We start from the raw sequence: 25,139 nt of genomic DNA on the forward strand, positions 1-25,139 counted from the left end.
TAGTATTTTGGTGCAAGCTATGTGTGCATGTGGTTACACAGCTAACAGAATGAAGCACCAAACTAGAGAGCGGTATCCACAAAGTTAAGCCCTTTGAGCATCCTTTAAGGCTTAACTAAAACTGTAACATGTCTGTACACAATCACAGTTTACCTGTCAAAATTTTCTTTCTCCATCAGAAACAGAACTTTCCAGCAACTGAAGAAGTATTATGTAGAAAAGATATTTTTATCAACGGATTTTTAAGGGAACAGATCTTGTTTTGAGAGGTGCTGAGCAATGGGAATAGGGACCTGCCCGTTCCTGGCAGCTAGGAGAAAGTCAGGAACCTGTGGCTGTAGTACCCCCTACTCTGCTGCTCTCTTGTTGAAGTTCTGATCTTAAGTGATTGTCTCCAAACTCAGTAATGAAAAAGCATGGCAGCTTCACCAGATAGTTTCAATGTCAGAGTTGTTTGACTGTTAGACAGTTGATTCTTGTACTTTATTTTTCAAGTTTTAGAATACCTTCAAAAATTGATATTTTGCTTGTGTTCTGAGTAAAATTTGAAAAACTTGTCTGAATGTGCTGTTCAGAGTTGGGTGCCTAGCTGATCTTTGTGCCTTTGCAAATCTGTGCACTCACCTATTGTGGTTAGTGAGATGGAATTTAACTCCTTCAATTTAATTATTTCTCTTTCTTTTGGGAGGTAGGAGAATTTACAAATTCCTTTTAGAAATTGCTTACAGAATGCTTGCTGGGACCTCAAGTTAACCTTCACAATCCAGGTGTCTGTTATGTTTTAAAAATTCAAATATATAGCTCTGTATATCCTTTAGGTTTGTTTTCAGTGTCTTTAAATGAAGGCTCCAGATAATATGTAACATAAATATAAAATACCTTCCAGTAGAAATATGTAGGAGATACAAGAAATGTAATTGAGAATTTAATTGTTCTTTTTTACTGTGTGGTTGAAAAAATAATCAATTCACCAAATCAGCAGTTTCCATAACTAGAAGATTTCTCTCTGTCTCTAAAACCTGTGAACTTGCTAATGTCTCCCAAAATTAAGCCAAGAACACAAAAAGCAGCAGCTTCATCTGGTCCTGTCTTTTGACTGGTCTGTAGAAGTTGTCCATCCACAGAGCAGGTCCAGAGCTCTATCAAAAAATAAATCATGTGATTTGCTTTATTATATTGTGTACAGGAAAAGTTGGTGGGTGAGATAAAATATTCTAGCTCTAAAATGACTAAAAATAAGTACTCGCACTTTGCTTTTCTTCTCTTTTGTAGAGCATTAAAAAAAACGGTCCTCCTCATGGAAAAATTCACAGTATATATTTATTAAAATTGTAATCTCAGAATAAGAGAGAGTACCTAAAAAAGGAATATAATTAAATTATAACCAAAATCCCACATAGCAGCACTGATCTTAAGCTGTCTATATAAAGTGTTGTGTAGTGGTTTAAGTGATGCTACTTTTAATACTAAAATTAATAGGCTTTTCTACAATTTCTAGGTTTGGCTTTCACCTTGAATATAAACTATAGATGATATCCCTTTAAAATTCAGGTGCAGATGTGACAGAACCAAACGATGACTTCTCCTTTTGTATTAACCTTTGTGTTACAAGAATACATTTGTTCTGAAAAGCCTTGGCAATTAATTTTCTCCATTAAAGAAGAGCCTGCTTTTCATTCAGCAGTTTGCTGTTCTGTTACTGCAGAAACTGTCTGTTTACCACGGAAGGGGATAACGTGACTTAAAGAAGATGGCTCAATCCTATTTGGCAGAATCGGAGGGGGTGGTGAAGGCTGGACATTTGCCGAGAGAAACTGTGTTAGGCATAGCATCTGTTTTGTGCGGTGGGCTGGCGTAGCGAGGGGGACCACTGCGTACTCCGAGGTGTAACGTGTGTGTGCGTGTGTGTGTGTGTGTGTGTGTGTGTGTGTGTGTGTGTGCGCGTGTCGGCGCAGTGCCTGCCGCTGCAGAATTCCGGGGATGAATTACTTGGCGTGCACAACTGGAGGTGCCGTTCGCTCCACTAAAGCGGCGCGGCGTGCGCTGCCACTAACCCGAGAGAGGCAGCCTGCGGCTCTTCGTGACAGCTAGAGGTGGAAGGACCCCAACCTGCGGTCCTCCCCCCGCCCCCAAGAGATCCTTAGTCCATTCCTTTATAGTGGTTCATTTGGCTCTCTGTCATCGCCAGAATGCTGCCCGTGAATGTGTGTCATGATTACAATAGAGTGTGGTAACACATAACAGCAATGAAAGCCCAGCGGGAAAGGCTACAAATTCCAGGGCTGACCTTGGAGTAAGTATTGTCTGTCTTTAATGTTTTAATGGTTTCTGCATGATGACGGCTTTTGTGCAGTCAGGAGCTTTTAACATAGGTTTGTGCTGACAGCCTAGGAGCACTGCAGCTCCAGGTTGAAGGAGCACGTTTTGAATGCATTGCAGTTGGTTTCAGCAAATGTGTGAGCCTGGAGCCAGGATGTTGCAGTGTGCTTGGAAAGAACGCGTTTCTGCATATTTAAAGTTACTGAATCTCAGTGCATGAAGCATCCTGTCAGCTTGTAGGAGAAGAATCTGTCAGTAGGCCATGGTGTCTGTCTTTCTCTTCAGCTCTCCATTGCTGTTTGTTTATCCCGGTGCTGCCTTTTAGAAAGGCCTCTTTCTGTGCTGAATAATAGAGAGCACTGCAAGAGATTAAACCATTATAAAAATACTGTTTGTGAAAATTCATCGGGAACAAGACATATTTTACATACGTAACTGCACTAATGACCTGTATTGACATTCTGGAGGAATCGTGATAATTTCTGCAGTAAGTATGTTTACCTAATTTAGCAGTGTGTTTACTTATACTTGCTTAAAACTGATTAACTAATTTGTGTGCTTTCAGCTACTTAGAGTAGCTAAATGAACACGTGTAATTTTAATGTATAGTGATAGTAAGTGTAGTCTTTTTATTCATAAATACCAGCATATATGTACCCCAGAAATGTTAGTCAAAGCCAAATATATATGTCTATACATCTATACCTGTAGTCTACACTGACATGTATGTGTGCATGTTACAGCCACCATGAGAACTTGCTAATTTTATTCAGGTAAATCGATAGGCTACATCAGATCCTTTAGTATTTCCTGGACTACCCCATTCTTGCTGGAATAAAAAAACCCAACAAAACCCTGAATGCTGCAGTGCCTGCAGTAAGGTTATTTAGCTATGAAAGGTATTATCTCTGGCATCTGCTGTGTGTTAAAGAGAGGGCTATAGGTAAGTGTGCAGCATAGCAAATAATTTATTCTAATAACCTCTTGAAGGTGACAGAGCACTTTATTCCAAAGATCAAATGCAGATTTCCTACTGGTTCCCCAGAACTACATTCGTGAAATGTCTCAGAAATTCTGCATTTCAGTCAGGCATCTTCTGATAAGAGTAGTATGTGTTAGCTGTGGGTAGGCTAAGCTCTAGATATTTTTCTGAAAAAAATGGCATTACTAATTTCTCATGAGTTTTGGAGGAGGGGTCTTATCAAAGATCTCATTAAAATGGTTTCCATGAATAATTGATAATTGTACTTCTTTTGAGATGTGGCAATTGAAATATTTTTAAATCAGTCTTCACAGAATTATGTAATCATCATGTGAGAGTAACATCACTAGCTGCAAAGGATGGAAAAGGATTCATGTTTTTCAATGTATGTTTGTATTTTTATAATATGAAGTAATTGTTTACTGCTTCCTCCTTTTTCACAGTAACATAACATAATTCCACTTGCTTTGCCATATTTTCAAAATATTTAATACTGATAACATTAATAGTTATATTTCAAATTCAGTTTTGATCGTTGTTTTTGCTAAAATGTTGTCTGGTTATATTTACTTTTTCCATATATTTGAATTACTTTTATCATGACACTTGCTACTTTTTGAACTTGATTTACCTGTAGAGAAAAAAAAGTTATATTTTGGTTGCTGGCACATTATGATTTCCATAGAGTCATTCTCTCATGATTTGCCAGAGTTGAGTCAATGCAGACTTAAATCATGTCTCCCAAACTGCTAATTGCAATCTTTAAAGAAGAGCATGTCTAAGGGGGAAAAAATCCAATTTATTCCTCTCACCCTGAGTCTCATGAATTTTCTTTCAGTGAAGTTTAAATGTTGGGACTAGAATTATGTTGTCTCCCTGAGAAACAAGTACAGTCTATCGACTTTGTATTCATTACTTGCAAAAAGCTCCTGGAAAGAATATTAAATCCAAAATAAAGCATTCCAAATTTAGTAAGTGTAAGAAGTAGGGTTGTCATGCACTGTGATAATTTGTTTTAACAGCTTTTCTTAGGTCTTAAAAAAGCAAAGCTGAAGAGTGAGTTCTATACAAGAACTGGATTGACACACCAGTATCATCGCTCAGTGGGAATTTTTAGATCCATAGTACTAGCACATCTGATACTGGATGCCCTCAGAGTCTGTGCCATTACTGAGACTCTGATGTGTTACAGTAGTGAAAATGAAGAAGAGTATGAGTATCTAGCTACTAGCCGGTGTAGGACTTCCACTTGCTCTGTGTGATCCATCCACTGGAGGAAGGGCAATGCCCTTTGCCATAGAGTAGTTCTAGGATTTGTTCACAGCAAGGTGAATTAGAGTTCTCAGTCTGGGCTTTGAAGTTAATATATTCTTCTGATTCAATGCCAGAGCTGTTTTTTTCCTCTCCTTTTAACCATCTGGCTTTAGTAGATTCCTTGTCCCCAGTTGTGACTCCATAGCAGTCCCCTTGCTCTCCCTTTGCTGCAGCCCTCTGCTTTTGGCCAGTTGGTGCCAGTTCTCTTCTCCCTCCACCTGAACTATCTTTGGATCAGTTCTAACTTCTCCTCACTGCTTCTGGTCCTGATGGAGTCTGATGGTGGTCTGCATGGCTTGCCTCCACATCTTAACCTTGCAGTGCCCCCAGGAATTGCAGCGCAAGTCCTGACTGTGCAGCACAGAGTTGTTTCCCAGCCTGCAGTCAGTCAGGGCCCAAACTGATGGGTGGACAAAGGGGGACAACTGGAGACAAACTCTGCTGCAGCGGAGATGAAGAGATGAAGCAGATGAAGTGTAGAGGTACAAAAGCAGTTTTTACAAGTCTGTACTGTACTGATCATTAAAGAAACAGTGATCCTTCCAGTGCATGTTGGTGCAGGTCAGTGCATTGCAGTGCAACAGAGACTGCCCCAGTGGAACAGCTGCAATCTGCATGTTGATCCACACCTTATTCTGCAGGCCTGCATGGGCTGGCTGGTATGAACCTGGGTACACTTTAGCCATTTTCAGAATGATATATTGAGCCATTGGCTCTTAATGGATCTTGCCAGCTCAAAGGTACTGTTGTGCTAGCACAGGTAGTCTACAGTTAAAACCAAACTAGCATGAATTCAGCTGCTGGTGCTCTTACATGCACCTCCTTCAGAGATTGTGAAAGCACAGACAGCAGCCAGAGGAATATATACTCATACAAAGTAGACTTGTCAGAAATTACTTGTGGGCCTATGCTTGTCTCAGTGGCCATGTGCCTGCCAAGCTTTGTGCTTTCTCCAAGACATCTCAAAAAGGAAAAAGTTGCAAAAATCTACAATGTTGAAATTGCCTTCCTAATTCTGTTCTAGAAGCAGTAGTACTCTTCCAGCTGAAATGTTCAGAAAAAAACTGGATCGGATGCCCACCTTGAAAGATTTTGAAGGCAGTATATTAATATTTGTCAAAGTGTTACACAATTGAAAAAATGGACCTTAGCTGTGCTTAGCATATTGGCCTTTTGTATCTCCACTGGGGACAGGACAGGAGTGCTAGCATTGGCTGGCTGCAAAAGTCTGGCACAAAGCAGAACAAATCTTTATGAAGATGAGCTGAAAAAAAGTTCCCCATAAGCTTCTGCTTTTGCTCAGTTTTCACAGAGTGTTTTTGGTTTTTTTTTTGACAAATAGCTAAAGCAAACTGCAGTGAGAGGCATGCTATAAGCATGTTTTTTAAAAGAAGCTTTCTAGTGAGTTTTATGGGAAAATGTGCATAACACAGGATGAGTATATTTTAAAAGAGCATCTCTGAAATCTGGCAGTGGCTGGCTGATTTTTGAGAAACCTTTTGAATGGAGGTGTACTTAGAAGACACCTTTGAAGTCAAATGCTCAAGTAAGGATTTTATGGATAAATTGTTTATATCCATGTTTGATTACCTAGAAGAAGAACTTGGCATTTGTGAGGAAATATTTCATAATGAAATTGAGGCTAACTGGAGCACTTCTGATTTTCAGTAAGTGTGGAAATTTTAGGCTCTCAAACTGGAAAAATTTATTATAATTTTCATACTGCTGGTGGAAGTTTATTATCCGTTCCAGTTTTCATTTTGTTTTGATAAATCTGATTTGCATATAAAAAACTTAAACCCCTGCCCCCTAAGATTCTTTAAGAGGAAAAAAACACCCAATTTTCATATTCTGTTTGGTTAGATGTCTAAAAAAAGTTATTGTGTTTCACCCCTCTTGAGACTTTGTACGCAGGTATTGTTCCTGGAAGAAGTCTAAGGTGGTCAAGCATATGCATCAACACCAGTTCTCATATTTATTTTTATTTAAATCAATTTCATCTTAAGTCAAAACTTGTGTGGCTACTGTCATTCAGGAGGATGGTCATGTTTTGGTTCTAACCGAAACTCCTTTCATAACTCCTACACTAAAACATGCAACTCTTGCTAAACCTTCTGTTCACTAGAGATGACATTATTTTAACTTGCAGTCTCACCCCAAGGAGCCTGAGCCCAACCCCAACAAGCCCCTGCAGTCCATGCAGTCCTCTGTTCGCTTTTCATTTTTGGAGGTAAGCAAGTAAACTTCCATTGTTGATGTTTTCTTCTGCATCCAAAACCTAATGATCAAAACATGTTGCAAAAGGAAAATTGGAAAAAAAAAAGTATGTCTTTGCCAAAATCCGTTTTACTTGACCAGCTGCTGTTCTGAAGGTAAGTATTTTATGGAAGAAAAACCCAGGGTAATCTGTATTTTGAGACCTAGTACACAGACTCAGTATAATGACGTATGATTCTGTATTGCTTTAACTGCTTAGGAATGTATCTGAAATTTTATAGTTTGCTTCCTCTGATCATACCTCAGATTGTATTCTGTTATGTGAGAAGCTTAAGGTGCATTCAGAAATGAGGTTGATTTATGAAACACAGGTATTTTTTTTGCTTAAGTGAGAGCTAGTAGTGTGCTTAGTGAGTTGAGAACACAAAGTTGTATTCAGTAATTGGTAGGACTGTTTTGTCCTCAGGTCTAGGAGGATTTTAAGCTTCACTTCTATTTCAGTAATGTTCTAGATAAACCCTAACAGCCACATACAACATCCTTTTCACCCTCTTCTTTTTAAACTCCCAAGAATAATGTCTTTTGGCATTTGTCAGAAAGGTAGTTATCTGCATGAGATCAGAAAATCATTAAGTGATAAAAAATACTTTGTAATTCTTCCTGTTATGTAAAATTATAATAAATAATAATTGATGGATGTTTCTGATACAGAAGACTTTTTTCCTTCCTTCTTTTCTTTTTAGAGCAGGAAGTTGCTAATCAGAGATCTCATCAGTGTCAGTCATTGAGATTCTGCTCCATAGGGAAGGTAGTTTTTAAAATGGGTTACTAATAAGTCATCAATGCCTCATGGATTAAAAAAAAAAAAAAACAAAACCAAACCACTTCTAACTTTGGTCGGCGATCTCACTTGTTACTGTGAGAATAAAACTACTGCCTTCTTAAATGACATACTAAAGTATATTTGTGCTTTTTTGGTACAACCTCGAGCATAGTGTGGCAGGGTGAGGGTTGCTTGGATGTGTTAACCTGCTTCAGTATATTTTAAAGTTAAAACCAAATTAATAGGTGAGAGCTCTTCTATCAAGGGTTCATGTGACAATGAAAAATGGAGCAATAACCTAAAGACTTGATACATGTTTCTGAAGAAATACGGTTTTTTATGTATTCTGTTTTGTTAGGGAAGACATGGTATGAGAATCCCTTATTAGTGCAATTTGCAGTATGATTTAAATAAATACGCTTTTTGTTCCCTCAGTGAAAACACTTTCATAACATTTGATAAATTATCAGCAAAATCAACAGCTGGTATAGAATGCTTGGTGAAAGTAGCATTTTCTAATTGGGTCTTTATTTTATACAGCCAGAAAAATCGCTTCCCTTTGTAGTGAAGGATGTGCTCTTTTTCAGAATTTTAGTTTTGTGGAATCAAAAAGCTGTATATGAATTTTATATTTTGTATGACCTGGATGACTTGCTGGATGGCCTCTGCAGATGTGTGGATGTGCTGCTGTGCAAACTGTGCGATAGACAAAGCCCTCAGTGTTTTTAGAGCTCAGACCTTGTTTACTCTTCTGGGTGGCAGAGACTCCCAACAGTGCCAAGTTGGAGCTTTTCATACTATGACTGCAGGATGTTGGGAGCAGACTTTTCAGATACTTTTTGAAGAAATAGAGTGGAAATTATTGATAGTGCTTAATGTAAAGCCTCATCCCCTGATATGGCTGGAAAATGTCTAAGTTCATAGGGATTTTTCTTTGGTTCTTTTGTCCTGAAATTTGTGTAAGGCTGCCAGAATGGTTGCTTTTTCCCTGGAGTGGAAATGTTTAAAGTCTGATTAAATCTGAAACAGAGTGCTGTATTTATCTCTAGCTGGAGAGCTGCTGGTATATAGAACATCAGATGTTTCAGTTGTTAGTTACTCTTAAGCTTGACCTAGCATACTGGAAAGATGTGAAATGTGTTGGTTTTTAGGGTATATAAATAATTAGCATTTCCATTAGCGCAGAGTACTCCCGTATGTGGGAGGGGAGGAATTACTTCAGTGACACTACTTCTGCTTATATTCAGAAATGTTAACATGCAGGCCTTACCAGAATGAATGGATAGGGTTTTCCTGTGGTATTTCTCTCTCTCCCTCTCTCTCTCTCTCTCTCTCTCTCTCTCTCTCTCTAACATGCTGGCTCATCTCCCTCATGGCCTTTGACTTGCACAGCTGCTCCTTGGGCGGTTGTTTTTGTTGAAGTTCTGCTTATAGCATTTGTCACATACAGTAGTAGTCTAAAGGGAACCTCTTGCCAGCTAGCTGATGAAGATCTTTTTGAAATAAAGAGTACCATCCTGTGAATGGAAATACAGGCCTGCTGGTATAGTGTGAAGCTATCCATTCTTTACTTCTGAGAGGGGGTAGGGGATGAAGTGGTATGTCCGATCTCAGGAAGATAGACACACATTTACGATTATATTTTTATCTTTGGCGTGAGTCACCTGAAAACTTACAACTGCTGTTTGGGAGAAAAATGTGTGTAGTTTTAGTACTAATAATTATAAGCAGCAGATTTGCAAGGAGAGAGGGAAGATGATGTAAATAACTGAGCACAGCTACGGGGATATTTAAGATCCTCATGCTTCTAACATAACTTTAGTGTTTTTTGTTTGCTGTGGATAATTTGAAGTCCTTTGTCACAGTAATGGGGAGTGGATTGAGGAAAGTATTTGAAAATTACTAGGACAAAACACTAAGTGCTAGAAGTTGTAGTGGCTTCTAGTAAAAGCAATAGAGAAAATGGAAATAGTAAATTAAAAAATATATATAACAGCATGCATTTGAACTTGAAGAGTACAGAATGGTGATTGTTCACAAAAAAACCTTTTTATTCAGCCTTTTGCTTTTCTGATGTCACTGATACTGAGCTGTGGGAAAAACATCTCTAAGACAGCTGATAGAAAGCTCGTAGTTTTTACAAAAAAAGAAAATATTTTAGTGAATTTTCTAGAAAGCCTTTACTCAGGAGTGTGAGCATTGCATGAGTGTCAGGCACTGTACAGACACAAATGTCACTGCCTGGCTAAGACTAGTGAAGAATTAGACAGGATTCATTCTGAAGCTTTGAAAAAGAAAGCATCAAGTAAAAAAGCCCATATGTTGTTTTTTTTTTTAATGGTTAATTTTTTATAGACTCTTTAATGAGGAAGATCCAGTTCACCTGACTATATCTACAGCTGAGTTGGCAGGAAAGCAAATGAGGATTATTATCTAAACCTTTCAGGAATGTAATCTGCTCTTTTGGGAAGCTTGTGAGGATGCCACTGTAAACACTGCATTTTACACAGGGTCATGTTGTCAAATGATTACATATGTATTACCAAGAGCAGCAATTAGAACTATAACAGGCACTCATCCTGTGGCACTGAATTGAAAGAAAAACAAATGTCAGTGTCACAGATAGCTTGGCCACTTTTTGGTATTTAGTATTAAGTTTTATATCTGGAAATGGCCAAAAAATGTTGACACTTGCATTTTCTTTAAATGTTACCTGAATCTGTAATATGAATGAGTAATTATTACAAAGGGAGAATTAGTATGAGACTTTAAAATACAATTTTATACAAATAATAATTCAGTTATTAAATTTTATAATTAATTTTATTTAAGCTATCTAAAGTCATATACCAAATTGTTGAATACAGAAATAAAGTTGATGTGCTCCTATTCTTCCAGTTTCTCTGTCTGCATCCCCTTTTTTCCCTCCCATGACATTCTGCATCTCAGAATCAGACAGAAGGCTTAAAACAGCTACTTTCTAACAACTGTATTAGTTTGTATTATGAAATCATCAATGAAATGGATGACTTCTGTTGAAAAATGAACAGTAAAGTTTCTAGTTCTAGTGATTTCTTTATTCTGAAAGTGAGCATGTTTAAAGAGCTTTTAAATGTTTTCTGGCTCCGTGTGATGCTATGTGGGCAAGTGGGGCATATGCACCTGTACAAAAGATGTAATGGGCAGTAGGAATTTAATTTGCTGTTTGGTTTTTACATTACTGAAGGCAATAGTTTGTTTCTAAACTTAGCAATATTCCTGTGTTTCAGGAGGAAAGTGGTAGGGACAGTGTTGGTGTGTTCTGCTGGCTAGGCTGGTCTCTTGGGGTGGCCGTGGGGCTGCTGGGGCAGAACTGCCTCTGTGGCTTGCGCAGCCAGACTGATGACCAGAGGCCCTGCTCATTCTGTCCTTGACTCTGTTGCCATGATCATGTTCTTGCCCTCTTTTCCGTTAGCCTGTGATCGTGTGGCTGTACTGAGCTGAATCTCCACCGTGAGTGAGAGCAGGCCTTTCTTAGGAGCGAGGAGGGATTAGGGAATGCTTTTCAGCATAGGGGACGCAGCGGCAGTGTGCATTTGGACTGGCACTCCGCTGCCTTTGGCAGCACTAGCTGCCCACTCAGACCTGAGCAACAGCCAAGGTGACAGCTGTTACACATGCTGGTTAATGATTAAATCTGGTGTAAGCATACAGTCTAGGTAGGCAGGGAATACCGCAGAAAAGAAGAACTAGCCCTCACTCCCTGACGAGGAGGGACTTGTACAGAGACATGACATGATTCTCTCAAGGTAGAGCAAAATTGACGTAGAGGAGTTAGCTATTAAATTTGGACTCTTCTGGTCTCAAAGTAGTTTAACTTCGGTGTAATTTTACAGTGGAACTGCTACTTCATGTATTCATAAGGTTTTATAAAAGATGTGAGGAGTACATGTCAGAGGATATCTCCTTTCCCTCCTTACCCTCAATGACATAGCCTCCATACCCAGAGATTCTCCAGCAGACATTTTTCTTTAATGTTTATTTCCATCTTTGCTTGCTGATACCAGTACAAAGTACATCAACCTGAAGGCTATGCTGAAGGATGAATCTTGATTTGTTACCCTGAAAGGGGAAGTTCTTGGGAAAGGCTGTTGTGGATGAGTGGAAGAATCACTTGGCTCAATTTCTTTCTTAAATTTTTCTTTAAAATGAGGAAAACCTGCTGTTTCATCCCTCAAGGTAATCTGATTAGTATTCATGAATATCAGCCATGAAGCACAAGTTCCTCAAGGTGAAATAAATTAATCTTTCGCTTACTCTTCCAAAAGTAGTCTGTCTTCTCTAAAGTTATTTTTATGTCCTTGCTGTTATCTTAACTCTTTTTGGGACTGCCTATTTAACCTTCTAAAACACTTTCCTCTACTGTTTCTCTTATTCTCCCATACTGAAACTTATGACAGGTCAAAGGAACTTGAAAGTTCCATTGGAACTTGAAAATGGAAAGCAAAAAACAATTTAATTGCATGTTTAAGTTTTTGTGATGTAGAAGTGAGTTTTGAGGATTGGTTAAATAAAAGCAGCCCCTTACTCAGCAGATGTGATCTCTTGTGTGCTCAAGTGTGTGCTATTCTAGCTTCAGCTTTTGAAATACTTTAAAAAGTTTTTTGTTTTCTGGGCTCTCTGAAGTCACAGTGGAGAAGATTTTTGCTTGTGAGTCATCAGTCTGTTGTTGAGTGCTAGTATGCTATATGTGCATAAGCGTATTAGTATGTAATGGCATTGCACCAGTGTCAATGAGGGTTCAGCTGAGAACTGCAGGAGCTGCAAAGCTATCATCAGTGAGGATGGGGTCCCCTGGAGGTTCTTCACTATTCGTTTTCATCCAGGAGGGATGTAGGGATGTGAATTTCTGATTCCGTGTGGGTTTTTTTGAGCTGGTGCTAAAGAAGGTGAGGTTTTACTTGCCCCCCACTGATGCAAAGTCAGGGAGGGTGGTAAGGCTGTATTGTTATGATGATGTTTTTTAAAGCTTCTGGAGTATAAAACTTGGTTTTCTTATATCATAAAGATTAGGCTTTAAGGACAAACTTACTTGTTCTATATGGCTATGTATTATCCACATAACTTTTTCAATTTAATTTGTGACTTGTACTACTTGGTATTATTCTGCACGAAGATTTAGGTATATATATTTTCAGATCAAATAAAGCAAGGAACAGGAGCTTCCCTCTAGCTTATAGGGACAGATGTCAGAATTCTAGAAAGCTTACAAAAAATAGAGATATTTGCTTTAATCTTCTGGGTTTTGGTGGTTTTGTGGTGTTTGTTTTTTTTGGGGGGGGGGTTTGTTTGTTTAAATTTTTTTTTAAATTTTGTTTGCGGGGAGAGGGTGGTGTGTGTGTTTGGTTTTTGTTTTGTTGGGGTTTTTTTAGTTCATGTATAAGGTGCATTTAAGAAAGCAAGGAAGTTCTTTGTGACAGTTATTTTTTCTGGTAGACTGAAAGCTACAGACACAGAGCTCATCTGAATCATTTTAAATGCCAGTTTGTTGATCTCCTCTCCCTCAACTCTCATAAAAATCCTCCCAAAGTACTTGTGTGCTGGTTTTATTAAATCTTTTGGCCTTTCGAGTTGTATTTTATGTTTACTATTGAATGTTAAATTTTGATATTAGTATGCTAGGCCTTCTAAGCATTTTGAGGAGGTAACATGAATTTGAATTTGAAAATTGCAGTAATTTTGGAGTGCTGTAACAGGGGAATGCTGAATCTGAAGACAGTATTTTTTATTGAAAATACTGCTTGAAAGAATGTCTTACAAGTTTGAAGGCTATGCAGTCATAGAAATTACCTGAATGGAGATTTCTTAAATTGCTTTACTACTTCCTAAAACAGGAATTAAAATACTGTGGAAGTATTTCCCACTGAGATATTCCCTCATAATAATGTTTACTTTTACCTTAATTTGATATGCTGCTCGGCTTACTTAGTAAAGTATTCATTGGCTAATCTATGAATGTTTTTGCCATACAGATCTTAAACACAAATGACCTGGTATAGCCTCATTTTGAAATCAAAACCTGACATTGTTCTGTAGATTTTTTTCCCCCACATTTTTAATTAAAAAAGCCTCACAGCATAAGTTGTTAATACTTACAAAAAATAGACCACACCCAAATCTGAAATTGTAGGAAAGGAGGGAGGATGACAGGGATTTCTGTTGGGGCCACGCAGAGCCTGGGTGAGTTGAGTACTGCATGCTGTGGTGTTAGGAAATCACAGCAGTTCAAGGAGGTGGTTACAATTTGAACAATTGATCTGCATTCCGCATATGAAAATAATTCTTAAGGTGCATATTGAAATGTACTGGAAGACAGACAGTCTGCTCTCTTCTTATGCTGTCATACTAGAGAGTTTAATGTACAGGCAAGTTACCTGCTAGCAGCCATCACAAGTCGCTGTGTGGCTGTTCCTGTTGACGTCTTCGCTTTGCCTGTCAGGTGACATATTTGTTGGTAATGACTGAAATGTGCTGCTCTCAGCCTCAGCTGCTCTCAGCCTGCAGGTACAATTCAAACTCTCATAGTATGGCTTCAAAATTAACTTAATCTGATTTGATAAGAATGCATTTAATACATCTTTAATTCAAGGTCCACTTACTGTCCAAAATGTGACTGTCTGTAATCTGTTGCCAGTCAGTTCTTGCAGATATGGAGAAATTGCTAGGTTAACCTGTCAACTGTCCTGTATTTTTTTTTTTGAAAATTTTGTGATAGGGATGTCAGTGGTTCACTTTCAGCAGAAATATTTCCTGAGGTAATTCCACCCAAGATCACAAATCCTGCAGTCTTTTTACAGTACAGTGACAAATTTCACCTGGTCCTTGTGTGAGATGCCAGAGAAAAAAATCCTGCAGCTATATTCTTGAGATTGAAATTCTCAACCTTGCTCAGTGCCAACGCTGCAGCATTATGTTGCATCTGCATCATTTTATTGCACCTTGATAAAAATAGATGCAGAACAGAAACCAGTGCTCTGTGCATCAGCTTTCCCTACAACACACAGCTCCAACAGAGGAAATGCTTTGAGTCTCTCAAAGATTTTAAGTGAGGAATGCAGAAGAAGGAGGTGTGTATTGGAAACACACTGCTGTCCCTGCAGTGGCCTTCTGTTTCTGTTGTACATGACACAACTTGTTTCCACTGCTGTGCTGGCTGAATTGCTTTGCACTGAAAGTTGGTGATCCCTTAGTGAGTCTTGCTTTGGTAATTGCTCTTGAGTCTCATAGAAGTGATGGCTTCACAGCTGCAGAGTTATGAAAACCTTTTAAAAATGAATGTTGTAGAGACAAAGTAGTGAATAGGAATGAAAAAGCATGAGACTGAGCCCCCCAGAAGTAGAAATCTTCTCAGTCCTTTTGTTTTTCAGAGATCTTGTTTCTGTTCTTGCTTGCAAGTAACCATTTCAGAAAGTACATGTGTAGGTTTCTAGAGGCAAAGCCTCGTAGCTGCAAAAAACTGGAGAACGTCACTAAACTGCTGTATTTGAGACTTTACAGTTCTTTCCCTGATGCCAGTTGTGGCTAGTTTGCTCTTGATCCATGAGATGTGTCAGTGGTTAGCATAGGGAAGGCCAGTGCTCCCTACCGGAAGAGCTGTTCAGCAAATAGTCTCATAGCAAGTAACAGCAGAGCAGTTTCCTGGGTATTGTGGAAGAGGGATACCTCATGGCATGGTTTGGGGGCACAGACTGATCAGCTGTCCCAGAGTCTCCATCTCCTGGTATGAGATGAGATACAGCTGGGCTCTTGTAAGTGAATGTAGTGAACTGAGCATCTCTGAGGAAGCGTTTCCACCTACAACTAGGACACCACTTTTCTTAGAAAGTATTGGAAGCTCCTCCTGGGCTAGAACATAGTGATGGGAAGCAGAAAGCATTAAGGAACCTGATGCTGGAATGATCCCGCCTTGAACATCTCCTGGTAACCCAGCTTTCACACACTAGTGTGTTTGTCAGTTTGTGGTAACCATTCCCACTGTGGTGTGACAATAATGTCAGTTTCATGTGATTCTGTCTATCTTGGGTGTATGTTGTCACATCTGGTTTTGATAAGCACAGTGATGCGCTAAGCTTGTCCTAGAGCAGTCTGATGCTCAAATCTGCAGGACACTCTGTGGCAAACTGCTTCTTAATATTACAGACTGAGAGGGAATGACCCAGACCTGTTAAATTTTTTTATAGCAATAAGAAACCTGCTGTCATAGAGAAGAATCACGGCACACCCTCTGTTCATGTCATGAGTGATGGAGGATACTTTTTCTGCTCTTCAGAAAGAGACCACCAAGACTGGTTGGGCAGGAAAAGAGAAGGTGGTTTGCAGTTAGCAGCTCAAGCATAGTAACACTTCAGCAGAGCAAAACAGTGGGAGGTTAGAGCTTCAGGGTTACCTAGCAAACCATTAGTGTGTCTGACAGCCAAAATGTGTACCTTGAAAGAGGAAAGAACGGTTTGCTCCAAGAGGGGTTCTTGGATGCAAACGCCTCTTGCTCTAAGAGAGGTTCTTGGGATGATACTTCTTGGCTAGGAATGCAATTTTTCAAATTGATAAAAAAGTAAATGGTGACAGAAACAAGCCTAAACTTTGACACAACAAAAACACTGTAGAAGACATGTCTGTGGGACTGTGAAGTGCAGCCACAACACTGGAAGACATTCATGTCATATTTTAGAAGTTGTAGCCTGGTTGCTGTAGTATTGTTGGCGAGTGCATAGGAACACATGCTGTTGAGTTTGGGAAGGCTGTAAATGCTGTGCAACTTCCCCAGCTGATAAAACCTAGAAATATTTCTAAAAGTTGGTGTAGTACCTGAGAGAAGGGGTTGATGGCAAGTGCTGGTGTACATACTTATCAACTGAATCCAGTATTTCATTATGAGCAGTCTGGTATGTTCCTCCTTCACCTTCAGCTTCATGCTGCTGTTTCTTTGCCAAGAGAACATTTAGGCTCTCCCCATGCAGTCTGCCACTGGATCGATGAAATCTGCTCTTCTGGTGAGTATGTAGAAGTGTGCAGGTGTGGATGCTGAGGCACAACAGAATATAGAACAGGCTGAGATAATCCTTTGTCAACTTTAAGCATGGTTATTACTAAATTTTGCAGAATTGAATTGTTGCATAATTTTAAAAAGATCCAAGCCCTCTACCAAAAAAAAAGGCAAAATACTGAGATAAATGAGTATGATGACTTAAAAGAAAGAAACCATATTAATTTTCATAGTTCAGGCTCAATAAAATTCATGGTAAACCATGTCCAGATGTGACTGGAGATGGTCAAAGGAGAGTGATTTTATGGTGAAGAGGTCTTGAGATAGGTTTGGGGTTTTTTTATTGCTGGTATAGGAAGAGTGTATATTTGCAGTGGCAAGTACTTTTAAGTCTCTTTTGTATCAGGATATTAATATTTCCATAAACTTAGATGCAATTATTATTCCATTATTTATAATGGAATAATATTATTATAATGGAATAATAAGGTTGTCTGGTGTCAGAGAAATTAGGGCACTTAGTGGTTTGAACTGTTACTTAACAGCTGAACGGTTTATCACCCTGTTTCTACTATGATGAAGTTTTTCAGAATGCTGGAGGCCTAAAACAGCTAATGTGGGTTGTACTGATCCTCTGCTTCTTGGTTTACATAGTTTTGACTGTCTTGGTGACAATTCAGGTACTGACTGTAGCTTCCTTGTTAGAGAGAGCTGATGTGCACTCTTAGTCCAAAAAAAATAAACCAAAATGTGATTGCCTGTCTTAGGAAATGGAGCGTAAAATTCTGTGACTCACTATGGTGTCCTCCCTGACTTTTCCTGATGTGCATATCAGAGAGATATAAGACTGTTTCTTGACTCATCTGAATCCCTTTCAACTTATGCATATATGGTCTTTGCTTATTGCGAGGCAGGAATTTTAGAAATCATTCAGTACCTCTGAATCTACAGAGTGGTCAGCCCAAAGAAGATCCCTCTTACTGTCTACTTCTGTCTTTCCTCTTTTTTAAAATATCTGAACATTTGATGCAGGTATTTCTAGAACTGTCTTCACTGCGTTCCCAAGAAGTAGAAATATCTTTGCTTTACAGGTGCAGAACTGAAGCACAAACAGATTAAATAACTAGATGACACCAGGTCTTAGACCCTGAGGCTATGAGGTAATTCCTAGTATTTTGTCCTTAATTTTGAGAATTTTATGTCATGTTTTTATAAATATAACTAAGTAAAATAATCTTTACTTCTCTTGCAATTCTAGATGCTTGCTTTTAATTTTGTTTCTATAAAGTTCCCTTCTTTCTGTGTAGTTAATTCTACTGCTTCCAGTGGTCTGTTTGGCAGCCGTATCATCTGCATGTCTGATAGTTAACTGTTTAGTAAGCCCCACAGACATAAGAGTATGTGCTAAGTGTAATTATGGTTGTTAAGAAATTCAGATTTAACCTGGAGGTGTGTGCTGAAGCACACTTATGACTATTTATTATTTAGCCTTTTGAGGAGGAAAGCATTAAGGGTGACCTGTAAAGTGATTTAAGGTTGTTATAAACTTGCTATGCTATGTGCTCAGGTCATTGAAATATCAAGAGTAGCATTAATGGGCAGTCCACATAATATTCTTTTAAAGATGTTTTCTCTTTCAACTTCCTGTGTACCTGAGTTCCAGTTTGCCAGCTTGCACTGCATGGGGTGCTCCATCTCACACCGTTCTGCTGACAACAGATCCATCACGTGGATTAACTGAAGCATGAAGCCAGATGGGTCCAGGGAAGACTCAGGAAATGCTTGGGTGTATATGTATTGAAAAGCTCTGAATTCTTGGCACCTGGTTTTTATTCACTGTCATTTAAACCATGATTTTAAGTAAAATTGTGTGTTTAAAATACAGGTAAACCAAGTGCTTGCCAGTTCTGGGGAGAAGTCTGTAATGTCCTTATTCTGACAGAGACCTGCTGATTGGGTGATTCATTTAGGAAATTCAGTATGTAAATATTACCGCAGATAAGTTTTCCATCTCACTGAAGTCAGCATTTATACTGGATAAATGCTTTCCAATTCAATATCACAGGAGTAGATTTGTTTAGCCTTTGATTGACAGACTTGAGAACTTTGCTGTGCTGACCTCCATTAAACCTCCCCTGTACCCCAAAAGCTGTTTTAAGAATGAGGAAAGTTACAACTTGTGATGACATCTTTCCCAAACCTATTCAGGATTAAAAGCTATCAAACAAAACTTGAGTTTGATTTCCCCCCCTAGTTTATTTGACTAAAAATAGACAATCCCTGAAGTCTGATACTCAGATCTGTGAGCATGGCACTGGAGTGTCCCAGGGAAGAGCTGAACGTGAGAAAATGGCTATGTACAAGCGGTAGCATTTCTGTCAGAGGAGAATGGTGTTTGAGATTCTTTAAACCAAAAAGTTGTGGTGGCAGGATAAAATGCCCCACTTAACTGCCTTTTGAAGATTGTGGGTTTTGGACTGTGTTTTCCACAATTAGAAATTTATGAAAATGAAACAAATCCAGATGAACTTAAAAGGGCTAAACAGTATTTTTTAAAATGTATGTGTTTCAAACTCTATTTTATGTAGTCTGTTTCCTGTAATACAGAGAAGGCATTTATTAATATTTTCATATTTAAAAGATAAAGAAAGATTGTGTGCTCTAAGTCTGATTTATATAGATTTATGTTATTTCAAAATGTCAGAAACAAAATTCTAACTTTCCACTGGAAAAACAAAAAAAGCTTCTCTATTAAATAAAAAAGGACTTTCTACAATTGAATTAATAAGTATTTTTTTCTCAAAAATACAGCTTAGTTGACTGCACCTGTGATCCAAAATGGATGGCAATAGCTAAGTACGTAACTGTTTTAGAAGAGTAATTGTATCCACATTTTCTTAAGAAATACTTAGGAATTGCACCTTGACCCTTAATAATGCCATTTGCCACGTAGGCTATTGCTGTTGACTTAAAAAAGATGCTTGGTAAAATACAGCTGGATGTGTGTGACATCAGGAGAACATCTAAGTGTGTAGAGTGGTCTAAACCAATACAATGGAATAAGTCTTAAGTGGTGATGGTTTCACATGAGTGCCCAGAACCATGGAAAACTTCATTATCACTCTTTAAATATCTGTTGGGTAACATGGTGCCTTCTCATCACACAGTAGTACTGCAGCCACAAAAATGGTTAATTAACTACTTGAAAAGATGCTGTGATCCTCTTGGGATGCTGCTGAGTGCTGGCAAAAAGGTACTTGAAGAACAACCAAAGTACAATGGAATAATAGTAATACTTTTTAATACAGTATTTCTCTTCCCACCCCTTGGCATTTGTGGTAATGAAGTCAAGGTTCAAGCATCGTGGTATCTGGAAAATTACAGCATTTTTATTAGATGTTTTCTGACTTGCTTACCACGTAAAGCAACACTTTTGAAATGTAGTAATGCTGCTCTGCTTGTCAAGATGAATGAAAATTCAGTGATAAAAATGGGAGATAGTTCTTCTACACTTTCTCATTAGCTGGTTTGCTAAATAAACTCAGAAAGAGAAGCTAATCTCTAGGCCAGAGTAAATAGGCAGCATAGCTGTTAGAATGATTGGCTCATTCCACTACAGACAGCAAAATGCTGGATTAAAAATAGTGTTGCCTGATGTGAATTCTGATGCCTGCTGCAGATGATTGACAATATCTTTAACTTCCAAATATTGTGCATAATTTTAGAAGGTTTCAGAAATAGAGGGAGATGCTGGGGTCATTGCTTTGCCTAAATGTGTTTATGTTAGATGAGCTATAATAAACTAGATCAGTGGGAGATTATTTTTAAAATATTTTTCACATTATGTCAAAACTGGTTATAGTAATAGTGTTTATGTGTATTTATAAATATAGCTAAGAAAACTTGGAAGCTTGGCAGACATACATTGTACACCCACAAAATATTCTTTTGTACTATGATTTCTTTAACTTATTTTTACACTGAACATCCCAGCAAAAATCCTGTGCAGTCACTAGATGGTAATTAACATCAGCATCAACCATTAGGGGGAGCAAGAGTTCAATTATTGTAATTAAGTGTAGTGATAATAATTAATTAGTACATCTGAAGCACTGAATATACCAGTGAGATCTTTTAGTTTGACACCTTTGTAAAATAGGCTGTAGACTTTGTCTACTGCTTAGGGCTTTTTTATCCATCCTCTAGTGCTTGAGGTGTGATTATTTTCTTAGTTAGAAAGGCATATAACATACAGGATTTACAGTGATGGAAAATCCCTGTGTTATAATGGATAAGAGAAAAGAATTTAAAACTGCTTTTTTGACTGCCTCTTGCAGATTGAACCCCTAATTCTGTATGTGAGGGGAGGACATGATTTGCAGTTCTTACACTGATTCCTCATTAAAATCTCTTCCTGCTGTGAAATGCATACTGATTGATGAAGATTCTCTGATAGATATGACCAAGTAAAATAAATAAATTTTTTCGAGCTGTACACTATATTTCAGATTATAATTTTTTTTTCTTGAACTCCTCATATCTTTTTTGCAGCCTTTGGGAAATGCCACAACTAGCTGCATTTGAGCCCTTCAGTGCTCAGTTATATCACCTCCTTGCTCACATGAGAGATTTTCCTGCTTGCAGAACTGAGGGACGTTTATTCTTTTATCTATACATCACATAAAAAACTCCTATTTAGCTATTTATCTATGATAGTACCTAAATTGTTTGCCTGATACCTGCCTTCAAGATTCTGCAATATGTATGTATATTGTGACTGGGGGGTGGTTTTGTCCTTCAGTATGACTTGCTGGCTAGCAAGTCTGTAATGCATATAAGGCTGCTTTATCCAGTGATAAATTAATCTCTTCCTGTGGTTACTTACCTCTTATGTCTTGTTTGCTAGAAAGAGTATCATATTTTTTTTCCCAGCTCATTGATAGCAGTTTTACTTGTCTTAGATGAAAAACATAACCATGTATGATATACTAGAAAAGTTTAATGTGCAGTTTCTTTTTCAAATCTGTAGGTGAGTTTTAATGTTTCCCTTATGCATAAGTTCTTCTCTGTTGTGGTAGCAAACTTGTTACAATATTGTTAGGAGATAGGTGGAATATTTTACAAATGTCTTGATATATAGTCAGCTGAGGTGGTTACTGACAAGACTTGAAATCCCACTTGAAACACTTTTTGGACAAACTGTCTCATGTCATACTAAGTAAGCTACTGTACCGGAACTCAGTACTGGTAGCAGCTGATATCCTGTTTGTGCTTTTCAAGGAGCAGTATGGCATGACAGCTTTGTTCAGCCATTGTAATAACTTCCAGCTATTTCAAGACACTTCGAAAATAGCAATAATTGAATGAGTAGCTTCACCAGTTCCTTTGTTAGTCATTGGATAATAATCATCTGACTAAAGAGACTCAACTAAACCAAAACAAACTCCTCTCAAGGGATGTGTTAGGTCAGTTCTAATGTATCGTTCCTATAAGATGTTGATGAGGTGAGAAGCATTTCTTTGTTGCTAAAAGAAGTGATTTCATAATCTTCCTAGCCCACGAAAACAGAGAAAGTGCCTCAAGGTGACCTGATTTTTTTCCTGGTTCACAAATTTTCTCATCTTTTTCAGCATGAAGCCTATGCTTTTAAGATTTTACTAGTCTTAGTATCACTAAGGAACTCTTTATTGTCTGTATTGTTGCTGGTGACTTGCATTTAGTGTACATTGTCCTATAAAATTGGTGAGACTAGAGCATTCTGTAATGCCTTTGGGCAGTGACTTCTCAAGATTTTCATATGTTTTGAAAAATTCCAGTGTTTATTACTGTAATTGTTATTAGTGTAATTATTAGTGTAATTACCATCAGCATGAAGATGGTAAATTAGATAACTTTTGCATTGGAACATTATGTGCAAAATATTGATTTAGTATTGGTATGGCATTGTGGTTTTAAACATGCACTTTCAACTTCATAGTAGTGTTTAATGGTTGTACTTAAAATCAGTAATCAGAGTTATACAATTAAAAAGTTACTGGGGAAGAATTTTTATTGCTGTTAATTACTGAAGTAAATGTTGACATTTTGAATTTTTTTCTCTTATATGTTGAACAGACTTTGCTAAGGATGCTTTTTATAAGTATGCTTTTGGAAATGTAATCTTCTTCAAAGCAAGGATAGATTAAGCACCTTTTCTGACTTGAGTGATATGATGTTTTTTGACTTCAAGTGAATATAAAAGGGAAAACTTAATGATCCTTATCACTTGTTTTGTTACATGCTAGCTTATGTAACTCTTTGTGATAAATAAAAGTCATCACCCAAGTTCTGCAGTAAAGCATCTTCTAAGAGATGAAGTTGCAAGCTGCTTGTTGTTTGGCAAGTGGCTGTGTAGAGGATAACTTAAGCAATAAATGCTGTTAAGAACATGTTTGCAAGTTCTTAACTTTGCTATTTTATTTATTTTTGACAACTGCAAAATTCTGTTTTAGTTGGATACTAAAGGAAAGTTGCTGAACATACCAATAGCATTTTGTTACAGGAAAATTATAGCTAATTGCATATGTATTGATCAATTAATGCATTGATATGCATTTATCAATATGACATAGATCTGTTCCTAATAATGTGGGGGTTTCAGATTTTTAAGATGTTTTCATATTTATTGGTCAGGTTTTTTTGTCCAGTTGTACATGACAGAGGTAAGTAAATTGCAGTGGCTTATGGAACACGACAGAATACATCTGTTGATCCCATGTTTGTAAAGGATAAGCAGCATTATCAGTGTTGATAGTGAAAAATGCTTCAATTTTAGGGACAGCTGCTGAAAAAGAAGTGGTCCTGCTGCCCCTGCCTTTCTGCCTGAACCTTCATTCCGTCTGTGTCCCTTGTATTTGAGCTGGTCCTGGGATGTCCTTCATTGAACTGATTCAGCTCACTAAATTGGGAGAGAAGATGTCCTCTTAGATGTCCTGTGTAATACTAATAAGCTTGCAGAACCTCACTCTCCCTTGAGGTCTTTGCTTTGAAATCAGGCATTTCTGTCATGGAAAGTCGCAATCTGCAGGAACCACTTTGGAAGCTGTGTCATTTATTGGCAGGCATTGCAAAAGTCTTCACCTCCATTACATGTTCGGCTCTTAAAGGATAAGGCCTCTGCTTTGCTTTATGAGGCATATGATTTGTCTAAGGTTGTTGTGGGATGATGCTGGACTTCTTACAGCTCCTCTCTTCATTTTCATACCTTTGTTAAAGTCTCTGTAGTGCCTTAATATGCATGTGTCCAGCAAGCACTGCAGAAAAATAATTACTGAAGTCTCCTTGCTTTCAAGCCCATGCTACAAACAAGAAGACTGATTAGTAGAACTGTGCACAGAAAGCCAAGATGAAGTTATGTTTGGATCTACAGGTCATGGAATTGGGAATCTATTGCTTGTGAATAGTCTGTACAGGATGTAGAGGCTGAGTTGCAAGGGATTTGACCATCACTGTTTGAAGTGAACAGGGATTGGTGTGTATCCTGGTTATGGCCAGTGTTAAATTTTGCAGTCGCCAGAAGGGGGCGTGGCTAGGACGTGAAGGTCCACCTCATGTAGCTTTCTGGGGATGGGGGAGAGGATCTCTTTCAGCTTGGTGGAGGGAGTAATCAGGTATTCTCAGGGGTGTGAGAACTCAGATGCAAGTAGTTCTTTTTTTGTACACTTTTATTATTAGCGCTGTTACTGTTAGTTTTTAATCTTGTTTCCACTAAATTGTTCTTACCTAAACCTGTGGGCTTTATGCTTTGTATCCCCAGTTGTTGTCTCCATCCTGCCACAGGGGCAGGGGGGGTGAGAGGGAAATGAGTGTCTATGGTTTGTACAGAGTCTCAGTGAAAGCACTAAGCTGGGGAGCACTGTTCCTAAAACCATGACCCTCTGTTGCTTTATATGTGGACAGAAACAGTTGCCTAGAATTCATCCTTTCTTCTATCCTGTTTTTTCACCTTTCTGCTTTTGCAAAAAGCCAGCATTTCAGATAGTGAAATCTGTGTAAGGCTTTTGGTATAATCATGTCTGGGTGTACACAGAAGGGTTAAACTTTTTTTCCATCAGAATTTGTCTACTTGCAAGCAGCAATCTTACTTTTTTTTCCTCTGGTGGGTCTTTGCCAACATTATGATAGGCTAGTCTTACTTAATTTTTAACAGCTTTTAGGGTAGTTAGGGTATGTCTTCTTTAGGGAGACTTCACATCATTTTGATGAAGTGGTAGAGATTTTCACAAAGAAATCATGAATTCAGTTTCAGTCCTGGGCTTGGAACAGAAAAGATTGATAATTTTTGGCCTTAACGTGAAATAAAGTTTGAACTTCATGTTCCATGATCACCCCACAAGTGATGTGCTTGACTGAATTATGAAACCTGAACTGCTTTTGTTACTCTTAACTGCCTCTTAGAGTAAAGAGGTGAGGGGAAAACCTGC

General features: G+C 38.2%; 1 protein-coding gene across 10 annotated transcripts in view; it reads left to right on the top strand.

Annotated features, from left to right (window-relative positions):
• The window catches only part of MAST4 (microtubule associated serine/threonine kinase family member 4), a 277,502-nt gene that overhangs the window by 147,544 nt on the left and 104,819 nt on the right, over positions 1-25,139 (top strand). Inside the window, exons 1-2 of one of the 10 annotated variants that reach the window (XM_064405482.1) lie at positions 1,892-2,293; positions 6,765-6,845. The exons of 7 other annotated variants lie outside the window; for them this stretch is intronic. In XM_064405482.1, coding sequence (XP_064261552.1) covers positions 2,247-2,293; positions 6,765-6,845 — 128 coding nt within the window. In that variant the 5' untranslated portion in view covers positions 1,892-2,246. Of the gene's footprint in view, positions 1-1,891; positions 2,294-6,764; positions 6,846-17,817; positions 17,838-25,139 lie in introns of those variants that run through there. 2 more of the 10 variants (XM_064405487.1, XM_064405488.1) reach the window with 2 other exon arrangements.

The sequence above is a fragment of the Passer domesticus genome, chromosome Z (genome assembly GCF_036417665.1).
Source record: "Passer domesticus isolate bPasDom1 chromosome Z, bPasDom1.hap1, whole genome shotgun sequence".
In the NCBI taxonomy this organism is placed as follows: Eukaryota; Metazoa; Chordata; class Aves; order Passeriformes; family Passeridae; genus Passer; species Passer domesticus.